The sequence below is a fragment of the Myripristis murdjan genome, chromosome 20 (assembly GCF_902150065.1).
Source record: "Myripristis murdjan chromosome 20, fMyrMur1.1, whole genome shotgun sequence".
Taxonomy (NCBI): Eukaryota; Metazoa; Chordata; class Actinopteri; order Holocentriformes; family Holocentridae; genus Myripristis; species Myripristis murdjan.
The window spans coordinates 6,335,702-6,362,246 of NC_043999.1; the positions used below are offsets into that span (position 1 = coordinate 6,335,702).

The 26,545-nt window shown below is 41.3% G+C and overlaps 1 protein-coding gene across 1 annotated transcript in view; it reads left to right on the forward strand.

Annotated features, from left to right (window-relative positions):
* Window positions 1–26,545, forward strand: part of dpp6a (dipeptidyl-peptidase 6a) — a 202,451-nt gene that overhangs the window by 107,938 nt on the left and 67,968 nt on the right. Inside the window, exon 2 of the mRNA XM_030079320.1 lies at window positions 22,467–22,581. Within this exon, the coding sequence (XP_029935180.1) occupies window positions 22,467–22,581 (115 nt within the window). The remainder of the gene's footprint in view (window positions 1–22,466; window positions 22,582–26,545) is intronic.

Sequence of the window (26,545 nt, forward strand, 5' to 3'; positions counted from 1 at the left end):
TTTTCACACCTCCGCTGCAGATTTTCACATATCGACCACAACATCCTTCTTGTACTCAGGAAAATCTCCCCTTGATTACTCTTGTCAACGTCTGAGGAAAAACCGTTCAGTATGTTTACTATTGGTAATACATGTCTCATCTCCCAAAAAAAGTAGGAAAGCTTGGTCACGATGCCTGTCATGCCTGCCGGACATGCGTCAAGGGTGATATTTGCACCTTTACAATTTGTTATGAAATCATTTTCAGGCTCTGCGGATATGGCCGTGGCTCACAAAACCACAGATGTGCTGTGGGACTGTATTGTAGCGAACCGCAGAATAAAATGATTAAAAGGGACCTGCAAATAATAGCAGAGGAACACAATGGGGAATCGGCACAGGATAATGTAAAATAGAAGTATGATCACAGCAATAAGCCGCGACAGGAGCAGCAGTGTTTTTCTTTTAATCCTACTGAATCAAGATATACAGCACATGCTCTTATTATTATGACTGCTCAGCTGCGAGTTTGACCACAGCTCAGTGTGGCGTTTGGAATCATTAGACGACAGTGTGACAAAACAGCATCAATACCTCTGCCCTGTAGTAATCGACATACACTATTGAGTCCTGCACAAAAGGCATTCAGCATGAACAAAAACCTTGTTAACCATCTTTTCTCTGTGCTTATTGACATCAGCACACGCATGACTGCATATTGCCCCTGCCGGCTCGCCTGTAATTGAACGCCTCGTGCAAAACTCTTAAGGTCTTCCATCAGCTGGTTTGGCACAATACAGTGTTGTTTGGTTTCCACCCCCCCACACCCACCCAGCATCTCCAATTCATGACTTATCTTGCAATTTTCGTCTCACACTCCTCTCCTCTCGCTATTATAATAAAAGGGAAGAGGAGAAAAGTCACCCCCACCCCCCAAAAAAAAAAAAAAAAAAAAAAAAATCTGATGACAACCAATGCTTAGTTTTTGAAAATATATTTTTTTCAGCCCTAGAGTGTGCTTCTGCAGACTCTGCAAGGCAATAAGAGGGGCTGAAAATGATGGCCGGCTGGGGGTGGAGGGTGGGGGTTACTGAGGCTTTTCTGTCAGTAAATTATTCCCTCTTCAGCATAGTCCTGCCCCAGTATGTCTGCAACAACAATACACTTTATAGACCACTATATCTTCTGCTTGTGCTAATGTTGAATGTGCAGTGAGTGTGGCGTATAGATAATATACAGTTCCCTCGCTGCCTTAATGCTATAGTAGAGGAGCTTTCGCAGTTTTTCATTTCTTTAAGCTGTGGAGCCCCATTTGTGTTACTCATTAGATTATTTAGATCACTGATTAATGGATTTGAAAGTGCTGAGGTTAAAATATCATCACTCTTAACTTTTGTTGTGTGTGTTGGAGCAGTCTGCAGTGAATTAAATTAATAGTGGAGTTAAACTATTCCTCATGTTGCCGGGGATCTGCCACTCAAGGACCCCTCTGAGTCTCCTCGTTGAAAACCGCCTGACTTTACCATACGTGTTGAATGCTGTAGTACTTTTTAACCCTTCAGTCATCAAAGTATCACTGTTGAAGTCTTTTTATGGTATTGGGATCATTTATCTGTCCAGTATTTGGGTGCTGTTGGCGCATCTTCCATAGATGCCAACGCAATGAGTCTACCTTCACTTGCTGACGGACGTGTTCTTCATTATAGAGGAACTGACCGTTTATTCTGCTGCTATGTGCAGACTTTATGTAAACATCAAGGCTAATGCACCACACTCCTTTTCTCTGAAACTCTCACGGGAGATACGCCATCAACCTTTGCTTGCACTGTATCCTGACAGGAGTGCAAACCACTTCCGTTTGTCAGAGAAGAGGACTCTTTCTTTGGATTATTTTCAGGCGGAGGCATGCAGAAACATAGAAGGTGGAGAGCTAGCAATAATCATAAAAAAAGGAGGGCAGAAAATGCATTCCTTCAAAAAAAAAAAACAATTCTCCCACTTTGATACAGCGAATCCACCTGAGTCCTCATCATATTAAATAAAAAAGAAGATTGCTGCCCCGAAACTGTAAATAACTTTTTTCTTTCTTTTTTTATTTTGCGCTTTCTCCACACTGTTGCCATCCTGTTGTGTTTCTGTGTTTGTGTTCGACTCCACTCAGTTAACTGTATGTTTCCCATTTGATATTTCACAGAGTTGTTTTTTTTTTTTTTTTTTTTTTCCCAAGAGAGAGTTGCTTATGAGCCCGTGGCTAATTTTCACCTCTTTCGTCCTCTGATTTTCTTCAGGCAGAGAAACAAATCTTCAAAGTGAAGCCGAACTTTATCACGCAGCTTATCGCAGAGAAAGCGCTCCTATGTTATCCTCGTGCACTTGTGTGTGTACGATCGTGTGTGTGACTCCGCTGCCTCGCCGGCACTTACTCACCTTTGGCATCAGGGCTCGTTAGCTGTGGCCCACCAAGCATGTCCGTCAAAGGCAATTGCCTCCTCCAGCCACCCCTTAGGTGCACCTGCAGATGCGTTCATGATCGCTGAATGCTTCATTGGACAGTTGCATTCAAGTGCACTCCTTATTTCAGTGTGTTTTCCATGCCAGTAATTGTCCGCTCAGCAGTTGAAGCGCCAAGCTTAAATTGAAGTGTCAAGCCGGAGGACTCAGTGGAGGAGTGTTGGTGGGAGTGGTTGAAATGCTGAAATGGTTTAATTATCATGTGTGTTTATCATCATCAGTAGTATGATGGATTCCATCAGGCTCGATGATGGTTTGTGTGTCCGACTATCAAACAAGTAAATAAAATGGCCTTCCTGTTCCCCGACACCAGCAGCTCCTATGGTTCTATAAACACGCTTTAGAGATGTAAATCAGAGTCATGGGCCATGCATTTTCTGAAGGAGCTTCACAACACAAAGTTGTTGTTTTTCTGTTGTTGTTTTTTTTGTTGTTGTTTTTACTTCTCCTTTTTTTTCTCTTTTTTTGTATGCGTCATTCACCACACATTCAATCTTCAAATTTATGCATGAAGAAAAGCAGCCTCCAGGAAGATGCGCCGTTACAAGATATCCCTATAAATTATGATGTGCCGAACAGCAGACATAAATAAGCTAGATGTTTTTTTTGTTGTTGTTGTTTTTTTTTCTTTTTAATTTATAAAAAAACTACCCGTCGATTTTGGGTTGCATACTGTCATGGGGTGGGTAAGGGGTGGGGGGTAATAATGACAAATTCACAGTTGTCTATAAATATAAATACAGTGTTTTTATACACACACACACACACACACACACACATCTGTCTTTCTGTTTATTGACCTATTTATCAACTATTATAATCAGTTTTTCTTTTTTCACATTCATTTGAGAGTTGATGCTTCATGCTTATGAACTTATGAAGCCAAGACCACATTCCTCCTCCCAACATCTTAGAAAAAAATCTATCTATCTATCTATCTATCTATCTATCTATCTATCTGTATAAAAAAAGATCAACCTTGAACCCTGTGCATGTAAAACCTTTAAATTAGCTGGACACAAAATAAATAAAAAAAATAAATAAATATATAAGTCCAGGCTATAAATCTATATGGATCTGCTGTCTTACATCCAATGGAAATTTCACCACTGTAACTAGTCGTTGGTAAAATTTGAAGACTTAATGCAGCTGGCCCGTGGGATTAATTAGTTGCACAAAGTACCAAGAAAAATAATTATCAGACTTTTTCCCTCTTATGAGTAAGACATCTCGTATCAACTATTTTTTTGTAATTTATTTTATTATAAGTGATTTTATTTATTTATTTATTTATTAATATTGCATGTATTTACCCAGTGAAGGTTGATTTGGTGTGCATGGTGTTTTAGGTGCTGCATGTTTGAGACCCACACAGGCGCTGCTGCCCAGTCCAACCACAGCGTTTTCCTGCTGGGCTCTGAGCAGCTCCGCTCGACCAGCCGTGGGTTAAACTCCTTGCTCCTCCATTCCTCGGGAGGGAACAGTGTTTTTTTATTGTTTTCCACTTTTTTTCTGCTCAATTTCCCACTGCCAGTCTGGGATTTGAGTCAGCAAATAATAGGCTATGATTAAGCGTCCTAAAACCAACAAATAAAGGCAACAAACAAAGAGAGCATCTTAACCGATTAGACTGCATTGTGCATATAGGGCACCGGCCCCGAGACCACCAGGGGCCCTGATAACCATGTTAAAGAACTGTCTCATCACAGATGTGGAAACCTACATTACTCAGCTAAAGTTTGGCTGCAGCTCTTCCTGCTTTATTAACTTATTTGAAGCATGAAGCAGGAAGCATTTTTTAATTCGTAATGGAATGGCAATATTTGCACAAATGCGTATAGAAAATATCGCAGCCAATCGGGGATTCTTTTAAGATTTTAGCCGAGGCAACACATTTTTTGTTGTTTTTTTTTCTCTCCATGCACTCTAGGAAGAGGAAACAGACAGAAGCGGTCTCATTTTCGCTTATTTAAGGGGATGCTTCTTGTGTTATTGACAAAATGTAGAGAGCCTGTCTGGTTTTGTTTGTGCACGTGTTCATCAGCTCATTCGGTGTGAGCGTAGCAGAGGGAGGAGGGGGGCTACATAAAGTTTGTGCCCAAAGGCCCTGCAGTCCTATGATCTGGCCCTGCTAGTAATAAATAACTCTGTCAGCCTTTCACAGTGTGGATTTCCCCCTACAATGAAAGGAAATAAGAACTGTCTCTGTCAGCGCCAGAGGACGCTGGTAAAATCTGACTAAACCCAAGTATCTGTTTTTTGAATAATAACTGAAGGGAGGGTGTTTTATTTTGGCTGTTTTTTTTGTTTTTTTTTTTCTCACTGACTGCTTTCCTCCCATAGTGGATTATTTTACAACATCGGTTTTATTACCAGTCCAACTTTTTCTTTTTTTTTTTCTTTTTTTTTTTTTTTATACCTTGAGGCAGGAAGTGTGTTGTTAGTCCCTCCAAGTTCATGCCCCAACACTTGTCAGTCTTCATGATGAGCTGTCTGCTCTGAAACAGAATCTAGCCTGGGGCTGAGGTAACCAGTGTCCACATAGCCACCGCAGCTGCTGAAAAAGCATTCAGTGAATACAGAGAATCTCCAGTTTTTTGCCAAAATAAATGCTAAATGCCAAAATAAATAAATTTGGAAAAGCAATCCCTATAATGCTTCAAGAAGTGCCCCTATTAAACTTGTTTAAACAGGTGTTTAAACTGACAGAAATAAAATGAGTCTCCACAGATGACAAAGATAAAAAAAAAAACCCACATAAAATGGCAATAAACACAGATTCATGTAGGAGTTATTATCTATAAAATCTGCAGACAGGAAATTACAGGAAAGGCAGATATCAAAATCTTCATTTAGTCCACCGGGTGCAGATGTAGCAGGCGTATAAATCCAGAACGCCTCTCCTCTAAGAAGAAGGGTTTTGATATCATATCACACCCTCTTTGGAAAAATGTGACGTGCAATGCATGTTTTGATTTTAATGAGGAAACATCATTTTTGTTCTGGGACTGTGGACGTACTATTTCTACTATGTCCTGTTTTCTGTCTGGCACCTGTTGACGTACAGGATGTGTGTGTGTGTTTTCCATCTTTTCCCATGCAAACACAGGGTGCCATACAGAAGTTAGATATGATGGATGTAAATATAGGAAAATGAAGAGGCCTACCGAGCACTCTTCAGAAAACCACAAGAAGCTGATCTTGTGGACCTTTTATCCACTGATAGATGTAAATTACACGTAAGTGAGCAGCTGCCATGTATGAAATGCTAGCAATACCAAAACCAGCTTTTTTAGATCCACCTGGCTGATATAGGCCAAGGCTAGAAATGGCACATTATGAATTTGGAAAGAAATGTACCTCACTGAACTGTTTAACATTATTGATTTAACCTACACTCATACCACATAAATATGGTTAAATTGGATGTTGACCTAAATATAAACAAGGTTAGGTCAAGACTTAGTAAGGCATGGCTGGATTGCGACTACCTTTAAAAAAAAATGGCTGTTTTGACCTTGGTTAGTTTTCAGACCCTGATTATTTATATAGTTAAACAGGGACGATGTATTTTTATATGAATTAATTACTGAGGTGAGGGACCTCGGTGTCTTCAAAGCCGGATAGGGTCGTGAATATAACCCTGCTTCAATAAGGCCTGGCAGCAGTTAATCGCCGACATGTGTAACACACTAATGAAGCGTTTCACTTACCTTGGAGAGATAGACAAAATGGTCTGGATGGTAGTCACGTGACGTGTTGTGCTGAAAGTTTGAATTGTGTGTCAAGTAATCCAGGAAATATGAGGCGTGTATCGATGAGAGCGATGGCCAGCGGAGACACTCGAGCACCGATGCCATCACTCCGTCATGGTGTAGCTTCATCAGCGAGTGACTGAGTGACTCGGTGATGGTCATTTGCGTCTGGAGGGCCGGCCCTGCTGTGGCGGTCCAGCCTGTTTAATATTGGCTCTAAGTGGCCACTCTGACATTCAAGGCATGCTCTCCCGTTTGCAGGTGGATAGCATGTACAAGTGGGTTCGGTAATAACAGGTGGCCAGATAGTGGGTAAGCTGTGAATTATTTTGTGCCTTTTGACAGGGTTGCCATGGAAACATGACAAACAGGCTCACAAACAAATTGATGCCCAGCATAATTTAATATAGAGGTATGGAAATATCTCACGTGGGCATTCATCATGGAGTCACATTCCGCATTTCCTCAAATAAAAGCCGGTGCTCAGTTAAAAGTTGGGTCAGCATCAACAAATATCATCACCAAAGTCGAGCAGCCGCTGGTTTTCAGCCATAACAACCTCTTAAAAACACCTTTTGAAAATGGAAAACTCAACATATGGTCCCATAACTCTTGAAATTATCCAATTTGAAGTTTCCCGCACACCTGACTGGCTGTATTTCAGGTGCACTGGCTGGTACGCGTAGCCGTTACGTCATCAAAGGATGCTTTCACTTGCACTCGGCCAATGGAGTTGCATTCACAGAAGCTACTTTGACAAGGAACTACCCAAATGGAAGCAGATCAGAAAACAAGGAGGCCTCATAGTAAAATATGAGCAAATTTACTTACCAAAGAGAGGGAACTCAAAATAAAGTCCTGGTACCTGCTGCAGTTGAGGTCAATAAAGGCCTCAGCTACTAGTTGAGGAAATATAGTATATTTTACTCAGTATGATTTTTTTTTTTTTTTTTTAAATCCACTGGGTCTTTATAGAAAGCTCAGTCAGTGTATTTGTACATCCGCCAGATACTCACTGGGGTGCCTTAGTGTCCATAATACATGAAACTATCCCTCACACAGCAGTACAGTGACTGTTTGCCAGTGAAGTACCAGCCCCAAGCATTTGAGTTTTTTATTTTTTTATTTTATTTTATTTTATTTACTTATTTATTTATTTTCAGTTGCGTGAGTGGGGCGAAACTAGAGATGATTTTTCAGGGAGGAAGGGAAGAAAAAGGACCGCTCCAAACAACCAGACATTTTTCATCATGAAGACACTTCAACAAAACATTATGCCAGTGATAAGACGCTGGAAGTCTATGCTTTTTACATGAACGTTCATATTTTGTCTGAGAAAGCGATAAAAATAGCAGGCCAGAATACATTAGCCTGGGTAAACATCAATGGGAGACCAGCCTCTTTTTATTAGGCCCCTGTGCCTGGAAGCAGTGGGTTCTGGGGGCATTTCATTTCCAGGAAGCGAGTGTGTCTGCCGGTGCATATTGTTTCCATGACGGCAATTTATTTTGCCGGAGTGGCATGACAAGCGTGCTGCATGGAATGAAGGCTGATAGATAAGAACAATGGGAAAGAGACTTTTCAATTCTTAATGTTCCTGAGAGGTGCACCATATACTGGCACTGCTGCCTGGCCGCCGTGAATAACAATCACTCTGGGTGTGGGCCGAGGGGACGCGCAGTGCTCTGCAGTAAAACCTCGCCTCCTGACTTATTCTCTGCCTCCCTCGTTCTTTTCCCCTCTTCTCCCCAGCTCTCCTTGCCGGTGCCTCAGATGACTTTTCAACTAGTTTGCCCCAAGTTTCCAGGCAAAACATTTGCAGTTGTGCCGGCTGCCTGTCTGACAAGGTGAAGACAGTCTGAACAGCAAACAGTAGCCACGCCGCTGAGGGGGTGCACCGCAAATTTTAATTGACTTCTCAGTGACGTTTCTTTAGAATGTAGCACTATATCGTGTAATATATACTGTATAATGTCATTATTATGATGTGAAACTAGATATTGGCTGAGTTTTTGGTTGTTGTAATATTGTGAAATAGCCCAACATTTTCCGGACTCCTTAGCCTGTTCTGGCCGAGTAAAATTATATCATTATATCCATATTAATTACTAATGACTAAAAATAATATTGTGTGAAAATATATAGCATTAATACGCGTGCTTAAATGCTAAAATAGTGTGATATTGGATTTTGTCAGTGTCGCCCCAACCCTCCTGACGAGTATTGATTGAAGTGTTGTCTGTTTGCTCATTGAGCTGATGTAGCTCTGAGCGGGTGTTCAAAACAACTAAAAATCTGTCTGTACTCGTATGTTAACACTGATGGTCGTGGAGTTGTGTAAAAGCCGGCATAGTGCTGATTTTATTCTGTTAGCGCTGATGGTTTTGCTGCGGAGTTGAGCTGAATGACACTGTGAGTTGAACACTGACAATTCATGATGGTACAATTGAAGTCAGAGATCAGGGGCGAACTAGTGGCTCATCCAGACGCAATGCATGAGTTGATTCATAGTTTTTTGACCTGCTCATGTATTTGTGTAGAAATATGAAAAAAAATCTCTTACTGCTGAACTTTAGGAAGGTTATTGAACAAAAAAAAAACTACATCTTTTTTGTAATTTTCAGTAGATACACATCCTCTGCATGCACTTGTTTCATTGCACTGATAGCGCTTATTAATTTGCAGTTCATTATGTGTGAGGAGCGCAGTCCACCCTGTGCTCTTCACACAATGCACAACAGTTCCAGTGATTTCCATAAATATTTCCAATTACTCCAAGCTTATTTCACATTTTCATTCACAGTGTTGTCTTTATCACACAGCCATTCAGTTATATGAAAGGTGCTTTATAAATAAAGTCTGGGTGGTTGACTGATTGATTGAAATGAGCATGAGCATGAGGCCCAAAGAAAAGCAAAAACAAACATACAAAAAAAAAAGCTCTAATAGGCTATGTTATAAATGATTTTATTTCTTCCCAAAAGAATTTTGTGAAGAATTTTTATTATTTCTTTTTTTTTCACTAGGAAGTGTAATTATGTTGAAACAAAGCAGAATAAGACAAATCACCCCACTATTATTAGGACACCTGTTTCAAGAAGTCGATTCACAAAGTTGATTAGCATTGGAAACGTAGGATTATCTCGCCCCACTGACAGACGGAGATTTATTCGCAGGGTAGGCATCAGCCATAAACCTCTGATACATAAACAACATGACCAACACCGCTTCCCATATTCTACCTACAGCATAGCAGTATCGCTGGTGATGTAAAGAGATGAAAGTAAAACTTTGATTCTGCACAGCCACACCGTAATATTTGCGCATATATTTTACCTCCCTTGACAGACGCTGTCACAGAAACAGGGTGATGAAATGAGAGGAAACTCAAGTCACATTCATGATTTATCTGCTTATGTTTGAGATCACCACAGTGCTCCTGCGTTTCAAAAGAAGACTTCTGTATTCAGAATAACACAGACACACACACACACACAAAAAGAAAACAGAAGAAAACAAAACAAAAAAAAAAAAAAGCATTTGCCTTCATCCATTATACATGAGAGCGGGAAATGCTTTACCTCATATATGCTCATCATCACCGGCATTACAATGTCATAATGCATGTTCGAGGAACAGAAGAGCGTGCTATAGGGGATGCTCACCAATAAAAACCATAATCACTCTTACTCTGTTTCCATAGTGACAAGGGAAAGTAATGCCAAATAGCTGTGATTAATTGCCTCTGCAAAATGTGAGCCTGCATGTAAATGTGTAGTTTGTGTGTGGCTGCCTCAGAGGTCACATGTAACAGCGGGAGAGTTTAATGTATATTATCAGTTAGGGAACCGGTAATGAGCTGCAGCATTTGGTTGGTTGTGATGTACCATTGCATTCAGATATAACTCCAACACATCTACATCGCGTTGAAGCGCACGCTGCAGCTAAACCTCCACAAGCCCCCGTTGCAGTGTTATAGCAGCTCTGTGCCATACGCATTAACTCGCTTTGGCAGGCTGGTGGGTATTCTATGGCGTTTTTACAGAGATGTGATTTAGTGCAAACTCTGCAGAGAGAGGTCAGCTGGCGGCGGCCCCCTCGCAGCATCTCTCTAATGGACTGGAAGAGATTCCCCTCGCAAATCAAACAAACCAGGCGGAAGAAATGCAGAAAACATATAAATAAATAAATAAATAAATAAAAAAAAATATAAACATTGGCCTGTTGGAAATTAGTTCTCCAGCCATGAGTAATAAACACGACAGCTTGTTTATTCGCTGGCGCCCCTGTTGTGTAACACCAAAAGATTCTTCAACTGGGCCCGGACGCAATCAGATGTCAGCATTGTTCTGTGACCCGTGAAATGGAGAGCTTGTACCGACTCTGATCTTGAAATCTTTTTTTATTCAGAGATGAAAGTGCAAGACTGATAGAGAAAATGGGTAAGGGGAAATCCAATTGTACATAAAAGTGCTTAAACAATAGCAGGGGATTTGGATTTGTGATTAATCCAGTCATATTTTGCAAAAATGAGGTCCGTTTTAGGAGGATGAAAGAGGCAGGGAATCAAAATCTCTCTGTTTGAGGATTAGATTCACATTTCTGCACTATTTTTTCTACTCTTTTTTTTATTTATTCTTAGTTCTACTTCCTATCTTGCATATGGGATTGAGTCATAATTTGATATGATGCTCAGAAAATAAGGTCATTATTCTGAAGTTCCATGAATTTATCTATTAATGGTGACCCAGATAAGGGAATAGTTATTTTGAATTGTAGAATGTGTTTCAGTAGAATATATTATCTCCTTTCTATCTCCAGCCAGTGTTAATGCTGATAGTGAAGTTGAGTGTTTTGTGGCAAAAAACTACACAACTACATTTCCACTGCGGTTACCAGGCCTAAACGCTGCACTGCACTATACATACATAACACATTGTTGCAAAATGAACACGTCTTTACAGTTTAATTGTTTTTAAGTTTCACATAATGCACGTACTCCTACGGATGTGGATCTTATTCATTTCTTTAAGCTTCTGTGTAATAGTCTACTCTTATGTAGGCTCTGTGAAACTGAGCGTAACTTTACGCTGTGTTAGAGACCGAGATTATTGCTTGTTTAATTTCAGATTTATGATCATTTCCCTTAGCCTAAATTCTTTTCTATGCTTAATTTTTTGGTTTTAGTTTACTTACCTATAGGAGTGGCCTCAGTCTAAATGTCTCCAACAAATTGTAAGGAGCTGACAGGGCCTTCATCATTAACTATGGGCCTCATCAGCTGATCATACTGCCATTTATCAAAGTCACATATACACTCAAAAACATTTCTTGACTTTACTTGCATGTGGGAAGAAAATTTAAAATATCACGGATAGCTGATGAACATTTCAATTTGTGGCAAATTTGTGTCATGTTGTTTGATAGTGACAGTGAATAGAGGAAAGTTTGGGACAGAGGATGTGAGATGTCCCAAGCTGGACTCGAACCCTGGATCATGTCTGCAATCGCGTGGTTCACACCTCAGCCACCAGAAAGTTCCACGAACCTCAAGTTTTCCTGCACTTTTCCTTCACCTGTGTTGATCCGCACAAGACACAAAACTGTGATTGAACTACTTACGGTCAGCTTTGGACGATCATCATGTGATTGCCTCACAGCAGGGGCATCAGAGGTACAGTAGCTAGATGCCTCAAAGTTTGGAGTCATTATTCCTAAACTCAGCCAAAGTCACAGATTTGATCCCCTTTCAGTGTGCATTAAGGGAGATTTTACGGTCCCATGGCACAAAGTCATCATGCGTCTGTTGGGGTTTGTTTTGGAAAACCGTCAGAGATGGAGGACAGTGAGGACGGTGAGCAATTGTTGTCACCACAAATGTTGTTCTCAATCCAAAATAAGCAAGTGACAAAGCGGCATCAGTGTGCAGTGATATATTAGTCTCTTCACTAGACATGTGTGTCCCTGCTCTAATGAGCTTACTTGTTCTGTGGTGAGAATGTGACTTTTACACTCTTGGCGTTTACAGAAATTGAGCTAGAGACTCAACAGTGTTGTTGTAATACCTTAGTTGCTGAAAGAGACTAATAGATGCTCATAAATGACTTAAACTCAGCCGGAAACAGTTGATCTCAGAAAGTGATATAAGATTATATCAGCTGATCACAATTAGTCTCTCATGTCTCTGCAGGTTAATCAGGGATTGGACTGGTTGTGCCAGTAGTCTCTGGCTAGTTGTAACTCCCATTTTACCATCTTATATCACAGATTTAATTGCAAACTGCGCATGTTTGAAATCACTGGAAGCAGCGCAGGTGATACTCATGATGATTGAGATTCTCATTGTTTTAGGAAGAGTTTTGCTTTGTAGCCCCTTTAAATGCACGATCATAGAGAACAAAAGCACTCCCAGAAGTTCCTACCCAAACAAAGTACTACAACTGTAAATGGGTAGGAACAGCAAAGGCAACCAAGAGGGGTGCTTGAGTTCAAAACCACAGGGACGCTCTGAAAGAAAATCAAGGAGTCTTTAAACTTTTAATATGGGTCCATCCACAGACATGTCTCGTCAAAGCACCATTTAGGCCCAAGCTGCTCACTCACTGAAAGTTTTTCTGGAGGAAAGTATCAACTAAATCTTTAAACAGTAAAAAGGTAAACATGTATCTCAGCAATTGCAGTTACCTATGGTCATGCCCGAAAGGCATGATTTCATGTAAATGATTTGCATTCATGGTCAGGGGCAAGTAGAGTTGTGAATGTTCGATTTAACAGAGATTTGATTCAGTTCTCAGTTTAGTTGCTGGCAGCTTGGTATAAGACTGTAGAAGGTTCAGTTCAGTACGAGTTTATAAACCACAACTGGAGTCAACGGTTTGATTCAGCACTTCTTGCTAAAATTTGATATCGATTAAATAAACCTACAATAATGTGAGATGAGAATAAGCTTTGTCTAAGTTTTAGTAAGCTTGAAAAAAAAAAAATAGACAGCAGAATGCCTTCAACATCATTTTTTTTTTCATTAACAAAAAAGTTTCAATTTATTTGATTCTGTTAGATCAACTCAACAGTAGGTCTTTATTTCTTAAAGAGTCACAAATGATTCAATTCAAAGAGTTTTACATTATTTGGGCCAAGATCCGAGCGGTTTCTTCCACTAAGTGCATTTAGCAGATCAATACAGTTGATGGATAGGATCTGTATGGCTGAATCATTACAGCCCTAGAGGTGATGTCACAGCTTTAATTACTTGAGCTGTCAACTGGTGTCTGTCAGCCACTGTGTCTTGGTGAAGCATCATCCAGCAAAACACTAATCAGCCAAAGAGCTTACAATGTAAATGTGCGTGCCCTGCGGAGTTTACCGAGTGGCTCGTTAGATCCCGTCGCCGTCGCGCGTTTGATTCCCGCGGCAGCACACGCTGATATCAGCGTGCTGTAATCTCTGAACTGTTATCAATCCTCCCGCCCCGCACCGTTCAGAGCTGCTATTTCATCGGAGCCATAGATCCTTCAAGAGTGTCTCATTGACTTTCTCTTGTCGTAACGTCTGATCTGCACGATGTCCTAAAGGAACGGTTCGCCCAAAATCTATCCGCCCGCCAAGGAGTGTGATTTTAGGGCGGATAGATGCAGCTTGATGGTGTTCTTCAGCAGGAAATGGTTCCCAAGAAGACTCCTCAGGATTATGTCAGGTGTCCATGTTATCATTTTTTTTGAAAGAGCTGTTGCTGCTGAGTGTTTCACATGTAATTGTTTGACAAATAACCCATCCAACCTCATTGTATTTGGGTAGTGGAAGACAGGGAAGCATCGTCAAATCACACAGAAACCATACAATGGGCCAACTGTACTAAGGGTAAATGGGATTTTTTTGCGTTTTGTGTGAACTATTCTACGACCTCATCCCTCCTCACCCTCATTCACATCACCTCCCTAATGGCTAGCGGCTTAGAAATGGTCTATACAGCACAGTGTTTTCCGTGTGTTTACAGTAGCCCAGTGATGAGCTTCCTCATTATGCTATCAGTGAATTAATATGCATGCCCAAGGATAATCTGGTATTTTGGGTGCCACGATTCAATTTCCATATTGTATAATTAAGCAGATACAAGTACGCATGAAAGCACAGAACACACAGCCACACATGGACTCTCAGATCATGCTACCCTACTATAGCTGCGGTGTCTTTGCTGGAAATCAGAATAATTGAAATCCCTTTCCCCTTAATGGTGGAGCCCTAAGGCATTAGCCGTTTTGTCCTCAGGGGGGAATACACGCATACATGTGCAGTGTACACCAAGGAAAAGCATGGTAGCCATTGGCAGTTCACTGAGAGTCATGGCACCGACGGAAGATAGGGCCAAGCCTTCAAATCTAATTTAGCATCCTGGAGAGGAGCATGTCTCTCGCAGTAACCCCATGCTGGAGGGCATCTCTCGCAGCCTGCTCCTTATCGTAATCTTAACACTTTTTCTTTCATCTCCGTGGGGTCAACAAGACTGTTATACGCATATGCTCTATCATTTAAATGTTTCTTTGTCAACATTATTTCAGATTATGCTGAACATGTTTCAACATACGGTATCTGTAGGGAAGAAAAAAATCAGTGTGAAAGGATAATTCTGGTTATTTTACAACCGTTGCCTTATTACCTTCCTCTATGCACTTTATGCACTCTATGCATTACCTCCCAGCGCTGCCTTGTAGCTCCTATGTCCTTTGGACCAGAACCAGAGCTTTATGGCACTTTGATGTCCTTGTTCTCTCCTGAATAGATCTTTGCTTGCGGTGTATAAAAATCTCATATGCTCGTCGCTTTGGATAAACGCATCTGCCAATTTCGAGTTGTAATTGTAGTTGTGATTATTTTAAACCTGTTTTTTTTTGCCATTGTTTTTATTGATGCTGATGAAAATTACATCTGTTACTTCACTGTGGAGCTGCAGTATGTGCTTTCATCATTTTTCAGGCTTCAGCTGTTAAAGTTCCTGTTGTCCTCCCTCATTAGATTGCATTAGAGAGGAGCTCTCTGCAAAGTTTACAGTGAAGTAAGTGGTGAAAGTTTGATCAGAGCTGACCAGCATGATGGCAAAAACAGGAAATAGGGCCCCTGTCGAAAATAACCAGAACTGACGTTTAATAAGTGCAAGTATTCAGTGATTTTCCAATCAATTTGGGTTGACAAGCATTGACTGGAGAGTTGTTTGTTAAGTCACAGAGCTGACAGGACTCTGCATCCTCTGGTCAAAACTATCTCAAGTGTTAAATAAACTGTAATAGGTGTGGACATTGGCATTGTGTCGGTTTAAAAAAAAAAAACACCTCACATAAATGTATTAATTTCTTTTTTATGAGCTGATCTGAGGTATTCTTTTTCAGTAGAACTTCCTCAGCCCCCAATCGATGGCACTGCCCTCTTCGCAAACTAAATAAATTACTGCATACTACTACAGAATCCCAGTCAGAGATTATTTTTTTAAAAGCCGAGGAAAACCAGTGTGAGCACATTTTTACCACATAAACCATGTTTCATATAGCAGGGCAAAATGGACCGTCTGAACATCACAGACAAGTGTCGAAATGCTGTAATCGTGGGGTTAAACAACAGATTAATTCAACATTTTGACTGATTTCCTCATAACCAAAATGTAAGCTGCTGATGGGAATGGTAGGCCTGCATCGGTTTTAAGATGGCTGTGTCAGAATCGTGTGCCTCGGGTGCCATAGAACAGTGCATGATGCAAAGTGTTGGACTTTACACTCAGAGAGCCAACTTGACTTTAGTGTGCATGTTCGATGGCTCTGCAGATTGAAAAGTGATACTGCTGCGTTACTGATGACAAAAGAAGTACCTGGATCGTGTTTGTGTCTGGCCCCGGACTCATCTAAAGTGTCCTGTACTTTGTTTCTTTTCTTGTGCTTTTTCTCTTTCGCTCTTTTATGTTGTGCTCACGCTTCAGGCCATTCTTTGAAAGAACCTTGCTTCAGTCTCCCAACTATTATTTATTCACTGTGCTTGCAATCTCTTACGTCTGTCTCCTTGGTGCTCTTTTTCGACCTCATCTCCTCTCCGCTACCGTAGTCACTTGTAATCACCTCTTCATTACTCCGGCACATAAGGTCTAGGTAATTAGTCCAATCATTATTATAATTACAGATCACAGAGGCATGATCGGGAAGGTGAGGCAAGGTTTTCAGCCCATGCCTGCAGCCTTATCCATACTGAATAAGTGATTACCTTTATTTTTCTTTGAGCTCTGCGGCAGAAGACGAAGTGTCACATGTTGGCAGGGATTCGTCCTCCACAGGCGAACGTACTGAGAGAGGTTCCTTTATTTGGGAGGATCGTTTGAGGTTTGATAATCAGCGTCCCTCATGCCGCGTGAGGTATGGATCCTCGCAAGAGTGCTGTTCACTCCGTTTCATGCGAGGCAGCTTAAGAGGATTTTTTTTTTTTTTTTTTTTCTGGATGCTTTCCAGTGTCAATATGTTCCCACAGAGAAGCTGATCTATATGGAAATGCAGTGACAGCAGCAAATGGCAGAATTTGACATTGACGATTTAGTCATTGTAAGAGTGCAATAGATTTTGAAGAGTTTCAGCATATACCACATGTTAGGCAGCTTGGTAGATACTGAAGAGCCCAAACTTGAGAGAACCATTTTCATTTGATAGATAGATAGATAGATAGATAGATAGATAGATAGATAGATTTACTTTATTGATCCCAAACTGGGAAATTCTTATGTTACAGCAGCATCAATAGAAACATAAAATAAAGTTGCTAGAAGTTGCTGGAGACCTCTGATGGGAAATTACTGCACACACATACTTTCTTCGTTGAGGTTCTTTAAGTAATCAAAAACAAAAGTCCAGTAGAGAGAAAGAAAGACTTCAGCAAGCTGCAGGGTCATTTATTCCAGTGCTCCTTATTAGGCCAAGCTTTCAGTCACAAAGAGATTAATTTCGGCAAAAGCACTAGGTTAATGATATATTAATGATATATTTACAGCATACGTAATACTATAGGTCATCCGTGTCATGCGTAATACCCATGTTTGCACAAATGTCACACTTGCATCAAGATAATTGTATTTCTTTGAGGAGGTCAGTTTTAAAGATGAATGCCATTTTGGGTAAAAAAAAAAAAAAAAAAAAAAAAAAAATCTATACTGACTGTTGTATGTAGGGCCCGTTACATTGTCTACACAAGGGACGCCAGTGAAGAAGAAAACAATTTCCTGTGTAAGTGAATAACAGTGGTGGAAGATTTGGAAGAGAATCTGGCAGAATTAATTTTATACCATCTTTTTTGCTGAACTCTTTTTGGAAGTGATAGAGGCATCATGTAAAGTACAAATTCCTTGCTGACATTTGCATCAGTAGACTTAGGGCCCTATCTTGTGCCACCCGTTACCCACAAATTGCGGATTTAGGAGCTTCCGCTATCCCTAAACGGTATCTTGCGCCACCCGCTACCCGCTATCCTTATGCCGACTCCGTCATTTGCGCCTGGAGGTGTGTTCGTGGGCGTGTTTCATGCGCTTTCCCTAAAGTTGCTATCTTGTGCACACACTTTAGGGATAGCGGATAGCGGGTGGTCCTGACCACCCGCTATCCGCTATCCCTAAAGTTTGGGCTGTTACGAGAGCGCGCCCAGGCGGCTTCAATGTGCGCCCCGACGGAGCCTCGCCACGCACACGGTCGGACTGATACCGGGACGCCGCCGGAATGGACTGAGTATATTACTCATATAGACTGTTTAGAGGAAAGACTGTTTTAATTGGACACTTACGCCAGCACGTTTTATTGTTTTATCATAAGCCAGCAGCTGTGCTATATTTTTATTTTTAATATTTTATTTGCCCAATCTACCTTGTCAATAAATTAGTTTACACATAGTTCCACCTCTGCCTCTTGTGTGTGTGTGGTGTGACCCGGGGATTTTACTCAATCAGTACAACCTTGTGACACGTCCACTTGGACACATGTGGCTCCATCTCCCGAATTAACTCGCCTATAATATAATATATAATATGTATATAAAGCCAACTTGCTTTAGCCTCAGTAGAAGCCCTGAGAAAATCTACCTCCCTCTCTCCATCGCGGGTTTAGGATTTAGGATTTAGGATAGCGCAGCCTGCCCTTAAAGGCAATGGCACCTGGTACACTGATTGGTTTAACTGGCGTAACGCCCAAAACACGCCTATTCATAATATAGCGGGTAGCGCAGGTGTTTTGCGGATAGCGGAGGTGCACAAGATAGCAACTTTTACGGGGGAACGCCTCTTCCTAAATCCTAAATCCGCAAAAAGCGGGTTCAGGGAGTCTGGCTCAAGATAGGGCCCTTAGACTTAGAAAGCCTTCATGTTCTCCGAGAGGCAATTTGAACATATAGACACATTAAAGGCACATCGGATGAACAAAAACGCCAGTAGTCCAAGATCGTGCGTGTCAGTCGTCTTACATATCATCACAGTCCAGGCACGCTGCAGCAAATCTCCATGTTAACAAGTAATTTAGCCTCATATTCAGTGCTGGAATCCTCAGTGCAAAAATCTGCCAGTGACGTGAGATAATCCCGCTTCTTTCCAATGCTAATCAACTTATTTCTGTAATTTTCTGAATCAAGTGTCACATTCTTGATCCCATTGGGCTGATCTGTTGCATTCTGCCTCATTTGACCATATTTATTCTTGTTGGCTGAAAAATTCCTGAAAGAAGTGAAACTGTATCGGAAACAAGTGGGATTATCTCATCCAACTGGTAGATTTCTTTACTTGGTTCACGAAAAACAAGATGACGTTGAGAACGAATGGCTTGTTCAGATGGATATTTCTTTTATATATTGATATATTTATTTATATATAGTTATTTTAGGAAGGTTGTCCTGTATCTTGTCCATTTACACACAACGTCATGCTTCATTTTGTATGATAATGTTTCCTTCCCCCACATTTAGAAAGAATAAGTGAAACCATAGCTGGCGATTCTTCATACACAAATGAGTTGTTGGCCTTAAACACGCTGTTTAATACTCCACTGAGCAGCTGTGTTGAATCTTATTTCCCAGGTAATGGGACAAAATTGCACGGACGTTCAAACGGGCAGCTCATTTTATCTTCTCGAGATTGTTTGTGCTCCACTCTCAGGCTTCACACACAGCGAAAGACATTTTGTTGCCAGGCCAGCAAGTGTTGTATTTGTTGATAGCTTCCACAGACCTATTGAGGCTATCAGGCTGCCCCTCTGCACACACACACACACACACACACACACACACACACATACACAGGCACACACTTACACAAACACATGCACACAGATGAGTTTGTCAAATTTAGCCTCTCGCTAAAGACACTGCAAGGGAATGATGCCCAGTTTTGGATTGCACTGTCTAGAGCCATTTGGCATGAAACGCTCAGTCATAGTTAAACATTGCATAAAGATTTGCATTTTCTTTTTGATCGTGCATTACATAGATTATGAAGCTCGCTGCTCCCTCCTTGTATTCCATCGCATACAAGTAGTCACTCTCTATAGAGCATTTTTTCCCCCCCCTCCGTTTTCCATACTGTAAATCCCACTCACGCCTCCGTGCAGTCACGTACTGTATCTATAACAACAATCATCTGTGGGCTGCCTGCCACTGTCATAAATGCTCCAGTAGGATTTTCATTTCTGCGGGAAAAAAAAGGACACTATTCCAGAGAGATGGCTCAGCACAGCGCAAAAAAAAAAAAAAATGTATATAAAGCTAAAAACATTTCACATTGTATACTGTCAGATCATCCCCAGATCGTTGTGTTTAATCAGCGCATCTTTGAACTGAACCCACCCGAACCAAACCGAAATCGGCTCGAGTAATCCCAGGATTGAGCGTGTGTCTCTGTTGTATATGGTTAGAGATCTGTTTATCTCGCAGGAGCCGGCCCCCAGGCTATTTACATTATAATCCACCAGCTCTGTCACATCAGACGCTCGGTCGTTCCTCAGTGTGATCTAAGACCCACAGAGACGGTGACTCAGGGCTGAGTCTTAATTGATAAATGAAAGACGCCTGACTTATCCTAACTCGGACTCGGTCTTTTTGTGTCTCCACTTGTTTTTGGTAAACTCGCCACCGGGTAAACTCCTCTAATTTCCCTCCCAGGAGGTTATTCCTCTGCTAAAAATGTGCTGTTTATTGCGAGACGGTGCTTGTTTATGTATGCTGTCTGTGTATTCAATATTGACAGGAATGTGTAGGTGGTCCTAGTTGGTCCTTTTTTTTTTTTAATAAAAATTTGCATCATGTAAAGTTCTTAGTCCTAAACATTATGCTAATCTATTTATCCTCCTCAGTCTGCATCATTATCTCAGTGAATCGCACTTGCTTACAGTGAATGGCCTGTCATCTAAATCTCTAAATCTCTAAAATCCAGTTTTTTGAGGTTAATCTATTTTCCTCAAGTAATCTCATAAAAAGATGATGAATGAATTAATCTATCTGTCTGTCTATGTGTGTCTATGTATTTTAGCAGTCAAAATTTAGAAACAGAGTATCTACATCACCTGCAAAGCAAATCATTGTTGTCAACATTATTTCTGTTTACTACGCTCTTCTTGATTGGCTGCGACCTTTCCTGCTTTTCTGCTTTTCTCTTTCCCCACCTCCGGGGAAGAGTCCCACCTCCTGACTATCTGGACTCTGCAGTGTGGGTACATGGCTAACTACCAGGTCTTTATTTTAATAAATGTGGCTAATGGGCAGTCTGGTAAATAGTCGCTCTTATCTGCTGGCTAATGATGTCTGTGGCTCCTTTCAGGTAAGGTGGGAACAAGGTCACTAAAAGGTTTGCTCCATAGATCAGACATTCGGCTTCATTAAAGCCTTGGTGTGTATTCATTAATACGCCAGCCACAGTTCCCCAAAGCACATGCTCCGCTATGCTCTTTTTATCCTCTATAAACTAATTAAAAACTTATTAATCCTTCACTAATAGTTTGGGCTTTGGACCCTTTCGGCAGAGTGTTTCTTGGTTGTGGTTTTGGCACTGGTTGTCTGCGTGTGTGCCAGACCAGTCGGAGCTGAGGTGGAAAATTCCCCGAGCTGCTTTGTCTTGAAAGTCTCACAGCAGGCCGTGCAGCGCTTTGATTTCTCCGGGTGGTTTATTTGCTAAAATGTTTGTTTGGTTTTTTTTACCCTTTGCGTTGCAATCACGGTACGAAATAGAGGCTGTGATTGTCTATCCTGGAGATGAAGGTGACATGCAAAACTTTCCCAGAAAATGTTTCGTCTTACACCAAAAATGAAAACCTGGGTAAAAGTTGCGCCATAATGAAATGTTAATATAGTCATATATAGTCATATAGTCACCTCAAATTGCATCTGAATACTGTGTGTAAAATGTCAAGTTTACAAGTTTCCAGTTTGTTAATATGATGTTTTTTTTTAGTGTCATATAATGTCATATTGTGAATGTTTTTGCGCATTTGCATTGACACTGAACCTGGCCAGCTCCGGCATGTCGCCCCTCGTCGGACGATTGCCTGATTACCATTGCACAGAATCATCCATATTTACATTGTTCCCATTTTACACTCTGCAGTAATGCTACGTCTGTTGCCGCGTGTGTTGTGATTTCACATAAAACAGTGTTAAAATGCAATAATTCAGCGGCACCCGGGGTTTTGTCAGTCACTCATACATACAGTAACTCGCGCTCGCTTTTCTAACCCCAAAGCCTCTCAGCGTTGTTGTCAAGCGTGCAGTTCGCAAATGTGTCACGGGCTCCATTTTTATCTGTCACATTCATTTGCGGGTGATGGCCACTGATGCCTGGCTCATTAAGAATTCTCCCCCTCCTCCTGCTGCTGCTGCTGCTGGCGTGTCTCCTTGAGAGCTGCGAGGCTGCTCGTCTGACTCACGTTCGTCCTTGACTGACACCCCCGTCTTTTCTTTCAATGAGTTTGCCATCCATACTTCCTTCTATTCATCCCCCCCATTGCATTTCATACCCATTTGAAGTCTGTTTTGTATTGTTGGATACTTATTGTTTCCCTCTCGCTCGCTTCTCTCTTACCTCCCACGCTTTGCTCTCTCCTATTATACTTTCATTTTTTTGTCATACCTCTTTGTAATTTGTACTTTCATTCAGCTCCCTCCTGCGATAGTCTTTTCACTGTTTCTAACTGTGTCTCTCTCGTCCTCTCTCTCTCTCTCTCTCTCTCTCTGTAGGAGCTGGTGGGGAGTAACCCACCGCAGAGGAACTGGAAGGGAATAGCGATCGCCCTTCTTGTCATTCTGGTCATCTGCTCGCTGATCGTCACCTCCGTCATCCTGTTGACACCAGGTACGTGGTGCAGGACAGGGAGGAGCGGCCATGACACCACACACACACACACACACACACACACACACAAACACACACATGGACACACATGCTCTGTTTGCTTCACTATTATTATGCACAGACATGCCCATTAGGTTTCACAATCAATCTTAACACTGTGCCCTCGCGCAAGACCGTGGCATTGCACAGGGTAATGTGTGTGTGTGTGTGTGTGTGTGCGGTTCACATTCTCATGCAATATTTGCAGTGTCACCCAGAGCTGTGTCACAGTTTACTTCCACATGGGCTCTCGTGCTCTGACGGTCAGATTTGCTGAAGGTCAGTAAATCTCATGAAGTTAAAGGACCTGTCAACTCCCGCTTCGCTCACAAAATTGTTTTAAAAGGCGGCTTTTGGATAATCAGTCATGTTTTCTCAGCCTAAAATAAAGACACACCTCCTCTGTCATGATCTATGTCTCTGTTATAAAGTTTTATGGTCGTGTGAATATTTAAATATTTGATGAGTAGCTTCAGTTTTACTGACTTTATGTGTATCTTTCAGCATGTGCTTCATGTTTTGCTCGAAGCTTACTTACCTGTGTCATGGAGCTTAACATTATTTCTTCTTGCATCTTGTATTTTATGTTCGTACCCTTGGATGAAGCTGTCCGGTCTTGATGAAAATGAACCTATAGGCTAAATCTGGCACAGTAACGTTGGCTCGACACGTTCATTAATACACACTTTTGCTTATGAATAAATATATCTCAACATCTCAAATCTCAAGTTAGCCTGCACAAAATTACTTTCTTCTTACAATATGCTCAGTCTTGGGCTTTTTTTTTTTTTTTTTTAGAAATGTACGCCAACAGACACAACAGTTTGAGTTTGCCTTCTGAATTCTCCTTAGGCATTTTATGGCTTTGGAATTTGTCTTCGGAATGACCTTGAGGCTTCCTTTGTGCGCATTTACATGAAAGTTTAATCGATAGGCCATCTGTTTAGATTTGGGCTCATAAAGCCCCCTGATATGCTTTTATATGCTGCCAGAGTCACATTAGTCAATTGAACTGCCAATATATCTACGCTATAACCCAGTTACAGAGACGGTAATCGCTGTGCCCTTGTTTATGATATGCTGTCAAAGACAATTGCAGGTACTGTAATGTTTCCAGGAAAAGTGGGAAGGGGTGGGCGGAGGGAGGGGTAAGGCAGGGTCAAAGATTATAGAAGACTCATTGAATTTCAATGTTTTGTTTTGCACATAATCCTTGGAGATCTGGTCGGATGCCTGGGAGAGGCATCGCCGGCACAAACCTGAGCGCAACGGCAAGTGTCAGAGCAGCGAGGCCTAAAACGCCTCATCACCTCCGAGCTGTGACCTGCTCCCGTCCCACAGTGTTTGTTATGGACTCAAATGAACTCAGGCTGTTTAATGTGCCAGTCCCAAACATGGCAGGCCGGCGGGAGTCAGGCAGAACGCGGAGACCGGGCAGGTGGCGTCTCCGGCTTGTACCTCACCCTAATCCATACCCTCCCCACGCCGGCGCTGTGTGCTCAAGCAGAACTACTGTTCCGCTCCAAGTCTTGACACAAGCTGGGCCCCCACGGCAGCTTCTGGGGCCTCCAGCAGGCTGCCCATTACCAGAGCGGTGTGTGGAGGCTATTTGGTAAACACTGAGATATTAAAAATATCCTCCTGCCTCATTAAAAGAGGCTTTGAAAGATGGTGTGGATTAATTAGATATCCCGAGCAACAAAGAAGAGCTTCTGGATGATAGAGCTTGGTGATACGGCGGCTTTGGCTAATCTCCTGGCATCTTCCATCTTGTTCATAAATAATTGCTCAAGGACAGTTGTTTTATGTTTGCCCAAAAAGTGAGTTTGTTTTACTTCTCCTGGGGGTTTGCAGTTGTTTTATCTCATTCTGGAAGGAGAATTGATTGAATCCCAGGCATGCGTGCTGCGGAATATATATTTTATTTTATTATTGAGTTAAAGGAAAAATCCACCCTTGGATGCTCTGCCACTGTTATTTATCATCGTTCTGTGATGTTGAATGCATTCCAGGTGTTAGTTTGTGATGAAGTGTTGTAATTTACCTCTCGGTGTACCCGCTTTCCCTGCTCTCGCTTTCAACCTGCCGCGTCTACTTCTACTTCAGTTAATGATTTCCTGCGTTTCCCAGAATGACTTTCTTCAGAAGGAGGGTGTCTGTCCGCTGTGCACTGAATTTACAAAATATTAGTGACATCATGATATGGATTTGCAGTCCCCTTTTCGTAAAATTCACATCTACCTTGTGCCAAGGCTTAAAAATCCTTTCCTACCGTGCCCATTTTCTCTTTATCCACATCTCCTTTGTGACTAATAGATTTAATAAGGGAAATTTAGACTGAATGGCTCTTACCTGGATTCACCTCATCAGTGTACTTCATTAAAAGAGGAAGTATCTGACGCAAGTTCCACATTCAGTGCGTTTCACACTCTGCCAGTGACACATCCATGAAGACGCAAGCTGTCGCTGCGTTGAATAGCAGCAGAGAGAGGAAAAACCGAGGCAGTTCTCGCACTCGCGACTTCCATCGTCATTTCTGAAACACATAAACAGACCTCGGCACCAGGGCTTTTCCAGGTTGAATGCATTTTCTTCCTCTTCCAACGAAAGTGGATGAGGCTTATTTGTTCTCTTGCCCTTGCTTATTGAGTGTTTGTCCTGGTGAAGGCCTTAAATGGATAGGGATGTTTTTAACTGAATAGCCAGGAAACTTTAAAGGCTTTTTTTAAATTCACGTCTACAATTCACGTCTACAATTTGAATTTTCAATTTGAACTATTTCTGATCTCAGCAACATTGCGGCATGGTTAACTCTGACTATCATCCTTAACATCATTTTTTTTTTTCTTTTTAAAATAACATCTTCTGGAAGTAATTTGATGACATAGGCCTACAGCAAAATGGCTGAGTCGGAAAATGAAAGGGATTCATACGCTATACATAGCATTGCTTGTTATTGAATTTATATTAAGTAATAGAATTATGCCCACAGTTGCTTTGGGTTAGGTCTACTATTGGAACCAGCTAATTTTTTGAGAACATTGCCTCTCATCCACGTCATTCACTGATGTTCATTCACTGAGTTGCACCAAAAAGTATTATAGAAGTATTTAAATATCCTGAAATGTTTTTTACTAAACAGCTGCCCCTCAGTAAACAGCAGGTGGGAGCGTTTTGCAGTAATGAAATGGTTATTGCGATCAATAGAGGTGGACAGCTCCTGGTGCTGAAAATTATAGTCCAGACCCAACTGTTATTTTATGATAGCCATGTGCAAAGGTGAGGAAAATAGCACCTCAGTTTGGAGAAAACAACACCGGTTTAAACATTTGCGTTAGAGCCACCTACTGTAGAGTAGAAGTGCAAAGCAAACAAAGAAATGAGCAAATATCCTCACAAATGTGATCACTATCCAATAACCGGTCACAATCTGAAACAGCTTTTGAAACATAGGAGGAGCGCCTAACATCACCTGTAGCTTTGCCCTGAACGTATAAACACACAAACATTCACCAAAATGAATTTAACCCTTTAAGTGCTGTTCATTTTGAATGTAGAATGTACTGCAAAAAGGCACGTGACTGTATTATGATGGAGGCTGGTGCAGCGGGCCGGTAGTCAGTACATGCACATTTTGCTTTTTTTCAAACTTTCAAACTCAAAATGTCAAATAGCCAGAATCAGGATTCAACCCACAAAGATCTGAAGGTCTACCGGATTCCTTGGTTGGGCAAGGAACACAATATTTTTTTTAAAAAACTGCGATTTCTGCACTTTCTGTTTCGAAAATGTGCATGCAGCTTTCCACATCTTCTCTCTTTACAAACTCTAAAAGGGGTATATAAACTAAAAAAAAACAACTAAAAAGCTAAACTAAAAAACTAAACTAAACTAAACTTAAAAAAAAAAAAAAAAAAAACTGTCG